Source organism: Coregonus lavaretus, assembly GCF_964263955.1.
Source record: "Coregonus lavaretus genome assembly, chromosome: 25".
Classification (NCBI taxonomy): Eukaryota; Metazoa; Chordata; class Actinopteri; order Salmoniformes; family Salmonidae; genus Coregonus; species Coregonus lavaretus.
The window spans coordinates 32,417,547-32,434,182 of NC_140012.1; the positions used below are offsets into that span (position 1 = coordinate 32,417,547).

Sequence of the window (16,636 nt, forward strand, 5' to 3'; positions counted from 1 at the left end):
GGAGGAGTTTATAGAGGAGTCTATCACCAGGCTTTCTGTCCGTCCTCCTCGCTCTGCACAAGCTTACGTGAGACTGGAGCCCCTATGGGCGGCATTCACAATGGCACAAGACACACACAATCATACTCACATGCACCACCAAGGCATGTATACAACCACATACTGTGTACATGCTCAGTTCACACCCACACTCATACAGCTATAAACTCATGAACCTGACTTAAAACATACTATGCATACATACAAATATACCGCCTATGTGTGCATGTGACATGCATACTGTACACTCAAAATAAACAGGCATTTATAGCTACCCCAAATATCATACCATTGAAGACTGTCCCACATAATGCCTCTTCTCCATGACTTCTCTTTGACCTTTATTCAGACACTTCCTCAGATTGTCCTCATGTATACCAGTTTTCTCTCCCTCTTTCTCTTCCTTTCCCTCCCCCTTTCTCTCCCAATTTCTCTCCCTCTTTCTCTCCCTCTTTCTCTCCCTTTCTCTCCCTCTTTCTCTCCCTCTTTCTCTCCCTCTTTCTCTCCCTTTCTCTCCTACTTTCTCTCCCTCTTTCTCTCCCAATTTCTCTCCCTCTTTCTCTCCCTTTCTCTCCCTCTTTCTCACACTTTCCTACTTTCTCTCCCTCTTTCTCTCCCTCTTTCTCTCCCTCTTTCTCTCCCTTTCTCTCCCTTTCTCTCCTACTTTCTCTCCCTTTCTCTCCTACTTTCTCTCCCTCTTTCTCTCCCAATTTCTCTCCCTCTTTCTCTCCCTCTTTCTCTCTCTTTCTCTCCCCCTTTCTCTCCCTCTTTCTCTCCCTTTCTCTCCCTCTTTCTCTCCCTCTTTCTCCCTCTTTCTCTCCCTTTTTCTCCCTCATTCACCCACCCTATTTCCATATTTATGCATTTTGAACATGAACATACAACATGTATTGCTATGTTAATATGTGATTTTCTGAAAAAAAAAACGATTGTTCATTTTGCACCAACTCCAATAATTATCTGAAGTAAAATAGCCCACATTCTCTATATGGACACCATTGGGGATCTGTGTGTGTTAGCTCGGGAACTTAGGTGTAGTAATCTGGAAAAATAATAACATGACATCTTAATGCTCAGGTCTCAGATAACTCTCGTTGTAATTGGGCATGTACTTAAAACTACTTAGTTAATATAGTTAAGTTTTAGTTGTGTACTTTAGTGTGGACAGACAACAATATTTCCAGATAGAAATAGATAGAAGTAGATATTAAGGGCAGTTTGTTCTTCTAAGTATTTGAACCAGTGTCTGCTAACCATGTGTATGTGACCAATACATTTGATTTGATTTGATTATGTATCTTTTTAGAACTTCTAGGAAATGTACTTACTCACTATTGATCATGGGCTGGTACATGGGTCTTAGTGGATCATTTGTGTGTGTGTGTGCGTGTGTGTGTGTGTGTGTGTGTGCGTGTGCGTGTGTGTGTGCGCGTGCAGGTTGACGTTTATTGTTGGAGTCCTGGAGGCAGAACTGAGCGATTTCCCCTTAGATAGGCCAGCTGCAAAGTCAAAATGTGCTATATTGTAAAAATTCATGAAAACAAAAATGTGCTTTTTGGTCTTAATTTAAGGTTAGGGTTAGCAGTGTGGTTAGGGTTAAGTTTAAAGACTTTGTGGCTGTGCCAGCTAGTGACCACTCTACAGAGCTGCCTCCAGAACAAGATTGGTGATGAAAAACGCTAACCTGTGTGTGTGTGCGTGTGCATACGTGAATGCGTACGTACGTGCATATGTGTGTGTGCATATGCCTGTGTGTTTGTGTCTTTTGGGCTGAATGGGGAGCTCATTTGAAGCGGAGGGAGGGAGGTTAACTGTCAGAGCAGAGAGGGTTGCTGTTTACGTAATGGAAAAATCACTCCACAAGATTAACATGAAACACAGGAAATGCTCTCAATTGAGCCTGATTGGTGTGTGTGTATGTGTGTGTGCGGCGTGCGAGCGTGCGTGCAATGATGCGTGCGTGTGTAATATAACATGTCTATGCCAACATCCTGAGTAAAGGTCCTGACAGTGGTGACAGTAGTTACTGTTTATTTACCATATGTATACTCCTATCAAGAAAGGATTCCTTCCTCTCTTAACATCCATGTTTTTCTGTTTTGCCAGAAATAATCTCAGTTGGAGTTTGTTGGTTTGAAGCACACTTGAACAAAAGTTTGTTTTTGGAGTTTTGTCAGATTTTATTGAACTTAATTTGTCTCATTCATGTTTTTATTCATGTTAGATGTGGCCCGTGTTGGTACATGGTATGATATGTTATCAGTAGTAATGTCGACATAGAAATATATTGAAGTAATCATCTATTTTAACTCCTCACCAACCCGCTTAAGACTCTTAAGATAATTTCCAAGCCTTTTTGGTTGTAGATAGCACCGTTTTTTCTAAGAGTGCACTACTGTTAGTCGCTTTGGATAAAATAGTGTGCTAAATGGCATATTATATATGATATTATTCAACAACGACAACAACAAAACCAGTTAAAGCAGCAACATTGGCATTGGCACCCAGGTTATCTAAGTGTAACCGTCACAGGGTATACTCAATGAACTTCTTCAAATTACTATCATTCCATTAGCCCTCTTGAACACCTGCTGCTACACATGGAGAGAGCACTGGTACACAGTGCTGTGCAATAAAATCATTGATCATCGTCATCATCTATTGTGCAGACTACATCAAATAGCTCATTTATGACTTGCTGGGTTATTGGGTTGTATTCATTTTCCTTGCCGCAGGTAGGTCATTTATAGAACTGAAATTATTGGAAAAGGAAATTGAAAAGGAAATTGTTTTCATGGTTAGCTTGACCTTAAAGCTATACGTGCCTTTGTACTAAAATGTCAATTTGAAACCATGGCTGTGTCCGAAATCTGGCTTGCCTACTACTTACTTAAACTCCATACTGTGTACTAAACCACATATTGTACTATTTAAAATGTACTGTTTAATAAAAACGAATGCAGTAAGCAACAAATATCAGCATACTAGGCTCATCCTACTCATAATGCCTCATCTAATGCTCAATTGCATTGATTCCCGCCATTGGTTCATTTTGGTACAGCGCGACTCCTCAGCTGATTATCAGCTGTCGTCAGACACACCTGGATCTCAAAAGACGATTCTCTTCCTCAATAGTGTGCAGCAAATTCTACTAGATGAAAAGTCTTTTTTTACATTTATTTTTTACATACTATAAAACTTGGCTGGAACCCGGTTACCGAGATTTACTGGGATTTACCGCCCAAAACCACTCCCTTTTCCCGGGATAAATAACTGCGAGAAACCAGTAAATTATAATAAATGATTTATATGAACAGCAAGGCGTGAAATGGAACTGTTGAATTATATGCAATGTCTAAATCTGGCTTCTCTACGGCCTCTGCATGATGAATCAACGCTCAGGGTGGGGACAGACAGCCCATCTCAGTATGGAGCAGTTCACAACGCATGTAGACCTATCATCTTATCATAGTCTATGCTACAGTAATATAAAGACCGAATGCGCGTCTAATTTAACCATCTCCATCTGGCTTTCGGGGGTCACGTTATTATTTTATTGTAAAGATTTAAAAAATAAAAAATTGCAGCTGCAGAGTTTTAAAATCACTCAAATATCATTGCTTTAAATCAGTGAACGCGCGAGCGCTCTGCAGTCTTTCTCTCTCTCCATCAACTCCATTCAAATTGCATCCTAAATAGATAATCCTGTTCTAGATTGATATATAGCCCTATATATAGATGTCCTAGCCTACCTATTTCAGGTAACACATTCAATGCTGTATTAGCCTTATATTTAGCTAATTAATGATGGGTTATGCATAATAAGCTTCCAACTACCCTCTGTCTCATGCGCAATAAGCAAGCACCTGTCTCCGCTGGCCACTCCTTCGAAAATTACTCCTTAGCTCTTGGAGTCCCATGCAGGAAAAGCTAGACTAGAATAGCTTGCTGGACATTATTTTATTTAGCATTTCTTATACCAATAGACTATTCGAAGAGGGATGCAAGCTCTTGTTTGCTGAATGTTAAGTACAGCGGCCATTAGAACTGAAAGAAAAGCGAACGCGCGATGGCAGTAGGCTATAGCAGTTATTTATTCAGACCCATAACCATTCAATCTTCGTTAAGAGAAGAGAACGCCTTCTGCATCTAATTCTAGTCCTATATTATTCAAGGATGTCATTAGAATGATGAAGATAAGGACAATGAAACCAATTTCATTTAACTGTTGAAAGCTCAAATAAGCAAAGAGAAACAACAGTCCATTATTACTTTAAGACATGAAGGTCAGTCAATCCGGAAGATTTCAAGAACTTTCAACGTTTCTTCAAGTACAGTCGCAAAAAACATTAAGCGCTATGATGAAACTGGCACTCATGAGGACCGTCACAGGAAAAGAAGACCCAGAGTTACCTCTGCAGCAGAGGATAAGTTCATTAAAGTTAACTGCATCTCAGATTGCAGCCCAAATAAATGCTTCACAAAGTTCAAGTAACAGACACATCTCAACATCAACTGTTCAGAGGAGTGCGTGAATCAGGCCTTCATGGTCGAATCAAATCAAATCAAATTGTATTTGTCACATGCGCCGAATACAACAGCTGTAGATCTTACAATGAAATGCTTACTTACAAGCCCTTAACCAACAATGCAGTTTTAAGAAAAATAAGTGTTAAGTAAATAATAGATAAGTAAAAAATACAGAGTCAATGTGCGGGGGCACAGGTTAGTCGAGGTAATTGAGTTAATATGTACATGTAGGTAGAGTTAAAGTGACTATGCATAGATAATAAACAGAGAGTAGCAGCAGCGTAAAAGAGGGGGTGGGGACGACAATGCAAATAGTCCAGGTAGCCATTTGATTAGCTGTTCAGGAGTCTTATGGCTTGGGGGTAGAAGCTGTTAAGAAGCCTTTTGGACCTAGACTTGGCGTGCCGGTACCGCTTGTCATGCGGTAGCAGAGAGAACAGTCTATGACTAGTGTGGCTGGAGTCTTTCACAATTTTTTGGGCCTTCCTCTGACACCGCCTGGTATAGAGGTCCTGGATGGCAGGAAGCTTGGCCCCAGTGATGTACTGGGCCGTACACACTACCCTCTGTAGTGCCTTGCGGTCGGAGGCCGAGCAGTTGCCATACCAGGCGGTGATGCAACCATTCAGGTTGCTCTCGATGGTGCAGCTGTAGAACTTTTTGAGGATCTGAGGACCCATGCCAAATCTTTTCAGTCTCCTGAGGGGGAATAGGCATTGTCGTGCCCTCTTCACGACTGTCTTGGTGTGTTTGGACCATGATAGTTTGTTGGTGATGTGTACGCCAAGGAACTTGAAGCTCTCAACCTGCTCCACTACAGCCCTGTCGACAAGAATTGCTGCAAAGAAACCACTACTAAAGGACACCAATAAGAAGAAGAGACTTGCTTGGTCTAAGAAACACAAGCAATGGACATTTGTTTTTCAACAGGACAATGACCCAAAACACACCTCCAGGCTGTGTAAGGGCTATTTGACCAAGGAGAGCGATGGAGTGCTGCATCATATGACCTGGCCTCCACAATCACCTAACCTCAACCCAATTGAGATGGTTTGGGATGAGCTGGACCGCAGAGGGAAGGAAAAGCAGCCAACAAGTGCTCAGCAAACCATTCCTCATGAAGCTGGTTGAGAGAATGCCAAGAGTGTGCAAAGCTGTCATCAAGGCTAAGGGTGGCTACTTTGAAGAATCTAAAATCTAAAATATGAGAAGGTGTGTCCAAACCTTTGACTGGTACTGCAAGTAAAAATACTTTAAAGTACTACTTAAGTAGTTTTTTGGTGTATCTGTACTTTACTTTACTATTTATATTTTTTACTTTTACTTCACTACATTCCTTAAGAAAATATTGTACTTTTTACTCCAAACATTTTCCTTGACACCCAAAAGTACTTGTTACATTTTTAATGCTTAGCAGGACAGGAAATTGTCAAATTCACGCACTTTATCAACAGAACATCCCTGGTCATCCCTACTGCCTCTGATCTGGCGGACTCACTAAACACACATGCTTCGTTTGTAAATTATGTCTGAATGTTGGAGTGTGCCCCTGGCTATCCTTAAATTTAAAAACAAGAAAATGGTGCAGTCTGGTTTGCTTAATATAAGGAATTTGAAATTATTTATAACTTTACTTTTACTTTTGATACTTAAGTATATTTTAGCAATTACATTTGCTTTTGATACTTAAGTATATTTTAAACCAAATACTTTTAGACTTTTACTCAAGTAAAATTTTTCTGGGTGACTTTTACTTTTACTTGAGTCATTTCCTATTAAGGTATCTTTACTTTTACTCAAGTATGACAATTGGGTACTTTTTCTACCACTGGGTGTCCTTAATGTTTTGTATACTCAGTGTACAATACTGTACAGTAATACAGTTCACACTCAAAAAGATTAGCCTACTGGAGCTAGTTTAATTTATTTACCCAAGAGAGCAAATAGCTAGCTGCATCTATGGGCTTTTATGTTTTTCTGTCGTGGGTAATGTGCAGTAGCCTATATCATTATGTATTGGATAACGGCACAATCATTTGGGCTTTTTTGGGCTTGGGCTCATTAAATGTCTTTAATGTAGGGCTCATTAAATACATTTTATGTATGGCTCATGCTCAGGTAGCATCAGGATATAATGTTTTATCAAAGCTCGAATCAAATCCTGACATAGGCCTATTTATATGCTTTATAATGCTTTTGAATGACACTTCTTTGAATTCTTGCAATGTACACTAGATACCAGATGTTATTACATCAGCCCCGACTTTCACAGCATAGTTGAGATGCCATATTCATACATAGCTCCTTGGCAGGAAACTCTATAGTGATATTACCTGTACTAAATCAATGTTTTATAAGAATGAATGAACCCGACTAAACCTACCACATGTCACTCCCAAGGAGAATCATGCAGATTATTGATGTGTCCTTTTTAGGCCTCTCTGAAACAGAACAGTTGTATAACGGCCACACACTCACACACACACACTCCCAGGTCGGGGAGGCTGTTTTGTGAAAACACCTTGGGCTGAATGGCATCTGTTAAAAGATGTTGACATATTTTCAGCAATCAACCATCAAACCCTGACCCAACTGGTTTCATGCCTCTCCCTGGCATCTTTCATCAGAGACCTCTTATCTTCTCTCCTGTTCCTCTCCTCCCACCATTTCGAACAGCACCCTCCATCCCTCGCTCACTGCCCACGATAAAGGAGAGGAGCGATAGAGAGACACACGACTCTGTGTCTGTGGAACAGTGTGTGTGTATGTGTGTGTGTGCGTATGCGTGTGAGAGCGCATACTGTATGTGTGCCAAGAGTAGCCTCCGTAGTGCAGATAGCTCCTCACAGTGCTCTTGGCCTCCATACTGGGAAAGTCCTTTGGCATTGTGTCTGTTCACTGAGTATGAACACTAAGAGTATATTTGGCGTTGTGTCTGTTCACTGAGTATGAACACAGAGTATATTTGGCATTGTGTCTGTTCACTGAGTAAAAACACTGAGAGTATATTTGGCATTGTGTCTGTTCACTGAGTAAAAACACTGAGAGTATATTTGGCCTTGTGTCTGTTTACTGAGTAAAAACACTGAGAGTATATTTGGCCTTGTGTCTGTTTACTGAGTAAGAACACTGAGAGTAGCCATGTCCTTTTCAGTAGATTTTATTGTACTCTTTACCCAATAGATTGACGACACAGTGACTTTTGAACTATCTTTCTCTCCTCTCTCTCTGACAGATTTATACTCTTCTATCCCTGACCTCTGACCTCTGACCTTTGTAACTGCTTCCCTCTGACCCCTCAGCCCTCATGTTGTCTCTGTCTCTCCAGAGATCTGAAATTGGATAACATCCTGCTGGATGCACATGGCCACTGTAAGCTGGCTGACTTTGGCATGTGTAAGGAGGGGATCCTCAACGGAGTCACCACCACCACCTTCTGTGGGACCCCTGACTACATCGCTCCAGAGGTAAACCTCTACCCTCCACCCTCTACCCTTCATCCTCTACCCACTACCCTCTACCCTCTACAGTCTGACAGTAAACCACCCTTTCATCTTGGACAGTCTGACAGTAAACCACCCAGTCACTTATCTGGGACAGTCTGACAGTAAACCACCCAGTCACTTATCTGGGACAGTCTGACAGTAAACCACCCACTCACTTATCTGGGACAGTCTGACAGTATTCAACCACCCATTCATCTTGGACAGTCTCACAGTACATAAGTTACTCTCTCACATGCTGTACTCTTTCATTGACTCGACTCTTTACCCTCTACTCTGCTTCTCTCTCACCGTTTCATTCAAACATTTTTTCACTCAATCCCTCAATCACTCAATCAATCAATCACTCACTCACTCACTCACTCAATCAATCAATCAATCAATCAATCATTCATTCACTCACTCAATCAATCACTCAGTCAATGACTCACTCACCCACTCACTCACTCACTCACTCAATCAGTCACTCACTCACTCACTCACTCACTCAATCAATCAATCAAACTCATGTACTCATTTGTTCTACTCCTTCTCTCACTATATCATCCCTAATGAGCTAGTGTCACAACTATTCTGTTCCCCCTTACTACCATATTAATCCTGCTGTAGTGTAGCTGGTGTTAGTGTTTCCTGTCCCCCTGTGTGTTTTAGATCCTATAGGAGCTTTTGAATGAGATGGTGTTACATTGTTTCCTGTCCCCCTGTGTGTTTAGATCCTACAGGAGCTAGAATATGGCCCCTCTGTGGACTGGTGGGCTCTGGGGGTGCTTATGTACGAGATGATGGCTGGCCAGCCTCCCTTCGAAGCCGACAATGAGGATGACCTGTTTGAGTCTATTCTCCACGATGATGTCCTCTACCCAGTGTGGCTAAGCAAGGAGGCAGTCTCCATCCTCAAAGCGGTCAGTGACCTACAGTATACCTACCTGTCCTAGTCTGCCTGTATCTCTCACTATCCCTCTTTTTAAAAAATCCTATACCACCTCCTCTTTCGATCTTCCTCTCTCTCCCACTCATTCTTTGACTTGTTCTTTATCAGCCCCCCTTTCCTCCCCACACCTTACCTTATTGTCGTCTCCTCCTCCTCTTCCTCCTCCTCCCGCTGTCTCTCACTCTCTCTCTCTCTGTCTGTCTCTGGTGAGGTAGTAAAGTGGTGTTCAGCGATTAGCAGAGTGAGGAGCAAGGATGAGCAAGGCTGGGTGGAGTTAGTTCAGGCTGAGTTCAGAGAGCCACAGTGGCTGTGCAGTGCTGTGTGGGCTGGGGAGAGAGGCCTGGGAGATATTACACTTCATGTGGGAAAAGAACAGCCTGTTTGTGTTCTCTGGTGGTTTCTGGGCTTGTGTAATCGCACACTCGGGTAGGCGGGGTGGGCTGCCCCAGAATTCAGAGGGTCCTCCTCTTCCAAGAACGCGGCCGGCTTTCTGTGTGTGTGTGTGTGTGTGTGTGTGTGTGTGTGGTGGGGGGGATGGGGGGGCATAATATTTGTTAGTGTGCTTGAGTGTGGATGTGAATTACGTGCTTTTTCGTTTGTGTCCTGTTTGCTGGTGTGTATGGACATTGTGTAATTCTATATTTGTGTTTTAGTGTTGCAGGATATTCCTGTGAGTGTGTGAGTTTGTGTGTGTGTCCCTAGTTCCTGTGTGATCTTTTTTCCATCACAAGTCCTGCGTTTACTTTGGCTGTCCCCTGCCTGTTTGCAAAGCCTTGTGGGAAAGCAGGCATGCTTGTCTTGGACTGGCACGTGTCACTCTGTGATCAGTCTCACTGGCACTTTGGTCACATTACCCGGCCCAGTGGTCCTAATGGTCATATCTGGCCGCTAGATTCTCGAAATGACCACTGGCCTCTTAACGATGACCACAGAGCAGATCACTAAGACCACTCTGCACCACTTGACCATCTCAACCCCTCACTCTTGCACCTCCATTTCTCTCTTCCTAACATTTACTTCCTCGCCCCATGCTCCCAAGGGGGCCAAGAGGATTAAGTCAAGTACATTTATTTTCCTTCCCCCTTTATTCATCTGCCTGTTTTCCTGTCCTGTAGTTCATGACAAAGAGTCCAAACAAGCGTCTGGGTTGTGTGATCACCCAGGGCTTGGAGGAAGCCATCAAGGTTCATCCCTTCTTCAAGGAGATCGACTGGGTTTTGCTGGAGCAGAAGAGGGTCAAACCACCCTTCAAACCTCGCATTGTGAGTAGCACCACACTTATAGCTCAGACCATGTAGGGTGAAGTTGCCCGTAGATGCTGATCTTGGGTCAGTTTAGCATTTTAAGGTTAGGATTGGGGAAGAGGAAGCTGATCCTAGATCTGCACCAAGGGTAAACCTTACCACGGAGTGTGTCTGAGCTCTTAGGGAACATACCTTACTGTATGTTTTAGGGCCCCTACTGTTCCACCCTCACCATTATTAACCCCTAACCTTCAACATGGAAATAAGTCGTAGACTTTTATATGTTTATCCTCTGTTACGCTTAACCAAGTGTATAGTTTAGTATTTGTACCTTGTTTTTAATTGATCAAATTTACTAAACTAAGATCGTAAATATCTCCAAAGTTCCAATCTCGATAGCGCGTTTGGAACTCTGGGTCCTAACTTTAGTATGCCCCAACTATAGCGCTAGGCCACCATTGTGTGTTTATCTGTGTTACTACAGTAGTTGCCTCTCTTTTACCATGCTCCTTTGCATGTTTGTGCAACAATCAGCCTCTGTAGGGGAGGCCTGTGTCTGTGCCATACAAACATGAACTTACACTGCCGTACAGATGTAGGATCTTAATTTGATCATCTTGTTGCAGGAGAACTTTCCTGCAATGCAGGACATTTTTTACTTGTAGTGTATTTGAGGTTTTAAAAGGCTTCTGAAGTTTGTAATTTCCACTTAGAAATGTCAGACTTGATTTTTGCTTAAGATTTTTTTTTTTTACTCCTACAAAAATGTCCATTAATTTCAATCCACATAATAATTCACATTTCCTGTGGCTGCAGCAATATTTTCCTGCTGTAGAAAACAGGCTTAGATGATGATCCTACATCAGTATTCCTGTGTGTGTATAGTGTAAAGATAGAGAGCTGCGGAATGGGCTGGGTATGAGGTATTATGAAATGCCTGAAGGGGTGTGAGGGGAAGGGTCCGTCCTGTTCCCATGTACACAGAGAGGGGACGACAAGCGCCTCAAGAATCACACAACGTGAATGAGAGAATTGGGGGCATGAAAGAGAGGTTCTGTGATCACTCCATCCAAGTCTAAATGTCAATCAGCCTTGTTTTAGAATTACTTTATCAAGGAAACACAAACAACAGTCAATCCATATGTGACACTAATTCACTAGTAATAACACTATGACTGTCTTTATAAATGTTTTCAGAGGTCTAATTCTTTGGCAGTCATCATCCTGTTTTTCCTTACTATCTGACCCTTCTACTTCCCTTCCTTCCTGCTCCTGTACAGAAAACCAAAAGGGACGTGAACAACTTTGACCAGGACTTCACTCGTGAGGAGCCTGTCCTCACCCCTGTAGAAGACGCCATTATTAAGCAGATCAACCAAGACGAGTTCAAGGGTTTCTCCTACTTTGGAGGAGAGGAGACTCTGTCCTAAGGCCTGCAAACACACACACACACACACACACACACACACACACACACACACACACACACAAACACAGATGCTCTCCGCCGCATCCTTGTGCTTATGCACACACACCAACACACACACATGCATGTATATGCAGGAACACTGACATACACACTCCCATTCACAAACACACATACATACATATTTTCTCACATACAGACATCCAGAAATATACTGTACAATAAACACAGAGTCAATTATTGCATTCACATACTCATACAACACTCCGGCCATTAGGGCCTAAGATTAGTACCAACTCCAAAACTTAAACCTGACCATCTACAGCGCTGTACCAGTATATTTGTCTGTCTGTCCATCAGTGCATGTTTTCTATGTTAAAAAACAATGTAATTCAAGAGTAGGTCATATAGGAAGCCCATCTGCTTTATTATCAAGTTCCTATTGGCTGGTCCAGATCACTCCTGATCCAATCAGAGTGGTGAAAAAAATAACTCCTTGTGGTGGAGGATGGCCCTTGGATTGGTCTCCTGAGACTGAATATAGCCTGGCCCTTGGCCCAGGTTGATAACAGTGATGAAAGCTCCTCACAGTCCAGCCCCAGATTATGTCACAAGGCCCTTTCCAGTGGACTATTAAATGAACAGGGAATGTTTGCGTGACGGTGTCAACTTTATGTGTATATAAAGATTTCAAGGTCAGGGGTTATGTGTGCTTTGGGCAGGGGTCTTGTTCGACATGGTCTCTGTATGATAGGTCATACTTTCAACTGTTTCGTCAACTATCCTAGTTCTTCAGTGAGTATATGACACTGAAACTATGATATTATTATATTAATCTGTAATTTCTCAACCTGTCCTGTAAGTCTCTCGATGTACTAGAATCTCCTCCTCTGTCGTGTTTGAATGCGAATAACCAAATCCATAGAACCAATGATTGTATTTAAAAAAAAGCTAAAAACTGATTGGTTCACAGTATCAATAAAAAAGAGAAGCCTGTAACTATTGATACTGTTTAAAAGTTTCCTCAAGATCAAAACGACGGCAGAATTAGAATGAGTCCATGTATAGTACATAAAATGCCTTTTGTGTGTAACTGCAAACCAGTTATGTATTGTAGATATGCCCACAGTGTTATGGTAGTCTAGCTTCATATATTCCAAATGAATGTCATGGGTTTCAATGTGGAAGAATGTGCTTGTATGCATGAGTGATCGTTGGGATGCAACTGCATGTATGGCGTCTGTTTGCGTGTGTGTGTCTGTGTCAGTTAGGATACTGTACGTATGCTAGTTTTTTGCGAGTCTGTTTGTGCGTGTGCGATATAGGCAGTGGGTTCATGAGAAGGGCCCTCTTGAAGCTTTTACATTTCATTGGGTCAGTTTTATTTCATTGGGTCAGTTTTATTTCATTGTGTCTGTTTTATTTCATTATGTTTGATTTGCCGTGATTTTACTGGATTGTCTTGTTGCTCAGAGTTTGAAATCCTGGATTTCCCTGCTATGCAACAAGACTCACAATCATGTGGGTGAAGGCATCACCAGATAGCCGTGTCTTTCCCGCTGTACAGACCACCTTGTATATAGAAGCCTGTGGACTTCTTGGAGAAATAGAGGTATCATACATTGCATGGTCATGCAAATGATATTATTGTGTATTATTAGAATATGAAAAAGTTACAATGTCCATGTGCAATATTCTGTGTATGTTTCTGTCTGTTTTAAGTTTCCTTTTCTTTCTTGCCGGGTGTCTTCCCTGTTCTTCCTCCCACATACTCTTTGCTATTGCGGTCCGTTTGGTTTTTGGAGTATATGCATGGCTGTTTTCATTTGCCTGTCCTCAACTCAGTTGATAGCCATGTCTATGTGCTTCCTTCAGAATGCTCTATCAAACCACCTCACCAACCCTCTCCCTGCCCTCTCTCCTTAACTCTCTTTGAAAAGGTCTTCATTTCCTATAGCATATCTCTTTAAAACATCAATGTAACCAATGTTAGCAAAGCTATTGGATTAATTAATGTTATGGAAACCATTGACCTTCTTAATGCACTCATGCCTAATAACTCTCTGGCCAATATAGGGTTTATTGTAAGCCTACACCAAATCAAGGTAAAGTCAAATCTACTGTCATATTCTGTCAGTAGACCACAAAAATAACAATGTTGGTTTGTTACAATACTGCAAGTAGTACATTCCATTTTGGAGTAGTAACTTTAAAGTAGCGTTCGAAATTTGGATTCATAATAGTAGGACTTTTTGCAATTGAAGAGGCAGGGGTGGCACTGTGGTAGTGAAAGTAGCAATACTGTAGAAGTAGCAGTAGCAGTTGTTATTGGAGTAGTAGTAGTAGTTTTAGTAGTAGTAGTTTAAGTAGTGTAGTTGTTGTATTATTAGTAGCATGTATAATAGTGCTAGCCCCACTAGCAGTAGCAGTTCTGGTATGGGGAGCAGGGGTAACTGTAGCAACAGTGGTAGGAACAGCAGTAATAGTGGACAGTATCATGGCATCAACTGTCAAAGCAATACTGATCTCAAGCAGTATTCTAATGGCTTTAAACATGCCTCTCATACTAGATCATGAAAATGCTTAATGCCCCCCCCCCCCCAACACACACACACACACCACTGCATGTAGGCCTTTCATACACCTAAAGTGCCCATGCATTTGACATGTAGGCACCTGTGTCAATTAATCACATGATCCCCTCTGTTACCCAGTTAGTGCATAGCAACATGAGAACAGTGTTAAAGGATCTGAAGGTGAAGAGGACATTTGACAGACTTCACCATTCAGACTGGCACAATGCTGTTTCCTTATGCCAGTTTTTTATGATTTAACCGTTACAGTACTTGTCTCCCCTCATATAGCTCATATCTACGCTCTTGTCTCTCTGTCTGTATCGTGTCCTTTAATTTAATTTACCTGTCTCTTCGGTTTACAGTCTCTGTGTTTTGTCTGTGCTTCTGGATGTTAGGCCTCTTATGTTTGTGTTTTTGTTTTGTAAGATGGCGGATCCCTGTCCTACTCTGACCCATAAGGACGGTGGCCCTAGATGTCCAAAATCCTCCATGCCAAATCCTAACTCCATCCTGCTTTTATTTAGACTTTTTAAACTGTTTGTAAAAGGAAGAAGAAAAAAACAGCACAAAGGAAACCCATTTGGTCTGTTGTAAAGTCATTGAAGAAGTAACGCTCAATAAGTATAATATACTGTACATGGCTGGAGAAGTACCTCTTAAATTGTGTGTATGAATATGTCTGGCTAAGTATTATGTATTTTTTTTTACATACAGTAGAATAAAACATACAGACGTATGCATTATATTACTGTATGTACCTCTATACATTTAGGCTCGGTTTCCCGGACCCAAATTATGACTACTTCTGGACTAAAAAGCATGTTCAATAAAGAATATCTATTTAAATTGCTTTTTAAACCAGGTCAAGGCTTATTCTGGGTCTGGGAAACCGGATTTCATTTTCGGTTTCTGTATTGTGAAGCTTTATATGTACAATTTGTCACCTGACTGATGTTTTATTTTGAATTCCTTTGCCATTTATTAGTGTTATGTCATTGTTAGCATTTTGCTGTGTGCCAAATGTACTGTATTCTAAAGGATGTGAATGTGTATTGTTTGTTTTTGGAACCTATTAAATATGATGATGTCAAAACAAATAGTGAGTTTGCTTGTTTTAGGGCTAATTTCTGTTCAGTGTTAATCAATGTTTATATATGAAGGGCTCCCTTGCAAAAGAGACCTTGGTCCCAATGGGACTCCCTGATAAAATAAAGGTTTAAAAAAAGCTCTCTATGCAACACTGTTTACATTGCCAGATTGGGTTGAATGCATATAGAGTACTGTCCAGTGTCCATAAGTGACCACTGTTGGAATGTACACTGAGATAGGCACCGCTAAAATGATACCACGATGTGCCATTAATCATTGACTGATGTTGCCACATTTGGGTATTCTTCCCTTTCAAAGCAAACATTGCATTCCCCGCTAGTGTCATGGAAACTGATAAAATATCTAGACAATATCTAGAGGGAAAAAACTACAGAAGATACCTATTATCACACATTATGGACTATAAATACCAGTGTTAGAGTATTGGGCCATAACTTTGACATTGCTGTTATTGTTATCAATGACAATGTACAGCAAATGTTGAAGTCAAACACAGTTCAGCTACTCGATTATGGCTCGATCTCTGATCGATGTCCCACAGGTGATACATCATCCATAATCACCATAGCTACATTTTCCATAATCACCCTATTAGCTCTAAATCACAGAAGGGTAAGGTACAGATATACACTATATGCATTCGGAAAGTATTCAGACCCCTTGACTTTTTCCACATTTTGTTACGTTACAGCCTTACTCTAAAATAGATTACATTATTGTTTCCCCTCAATCTACACACAATGCTCCAAAATGACAAAGCAAAAACAGGTTTTTAGAATTTATAAAAAATAAAACATAGAAATATTACATTTACATAAGTATTCAGACCCTTTACTCAGTACTTTGTTGAAGCACCTTTGGAAGCGATTACAGCCTCGAGTCTTCTTGGGTATTTTACATTTTACATTTTAGTCATTTAGCAGACACTCGTATCCAGAGCGACTTACAGTTAGTGAGTGCATACATTTTTCATACTGGCCCCCCGTGGGAAACGAACCCACAACCCTGGCGTTGCAAGCGCCATGCTCTACCAACTGAACTACAGGGGACCTACAAGTTTGGCACACCTGTATTTGGGGAGTTTCTCCCATTCTTCTCTGCAGATCCTCTCAAGCTCTGTCAGGTTGGATGGGGAGCGTCGCTGCACAGCTATTTTCAGGTCTCTCCAGAGATGTTAGATCGCGTTCAAGGGCTCTGGCTGGGCCACTCAAGGACATTCAGAGACTTGGCCCGAATCCACTCCTGCGTTGTCTTGGCTGTGTGCTTAGGGCTGTTGT

General features: G+C 41.5%; 1 protein-coding gene across 2 annotated transcripts in view; it reads left to right on the forward strand.

Annotated features, from left to right (window-relative positions):
- Nucleotides 1–15,338, forward strand: part of LOC311100686 (protein kinase C epsilon type-like) — a 132,792-nt gene extending 117,454 nt beyond the window's left edge. For both annotated transcript variants that reach the window (XM_084141637.1, XM_084141638.1), the window contains exons 12-15: nt 7,898–8,036; nt 8,786–8,974; nt 10,119–10,265; nt 11,528–15,338. In XM_084141637.1, coding sequence (XP_083997763.1) covers nt 7,898–8,036; nt 8,786–8,974; nt 10,119–10,265; nt 11,528–11,677 — 625 coding nt within the window. In that variant the 3' untranslated portion in view covers nt 11,678–15,338. The remainder of the gene's footprint in view (nt 1–7,897; nt 8,037–8,785; nt 8,975–10,118; nt 10,266–11,527) is intronic.
- The last annotated feature ends 1,298 nt before the right edge of the window (nt 15,339–16,636 follow it).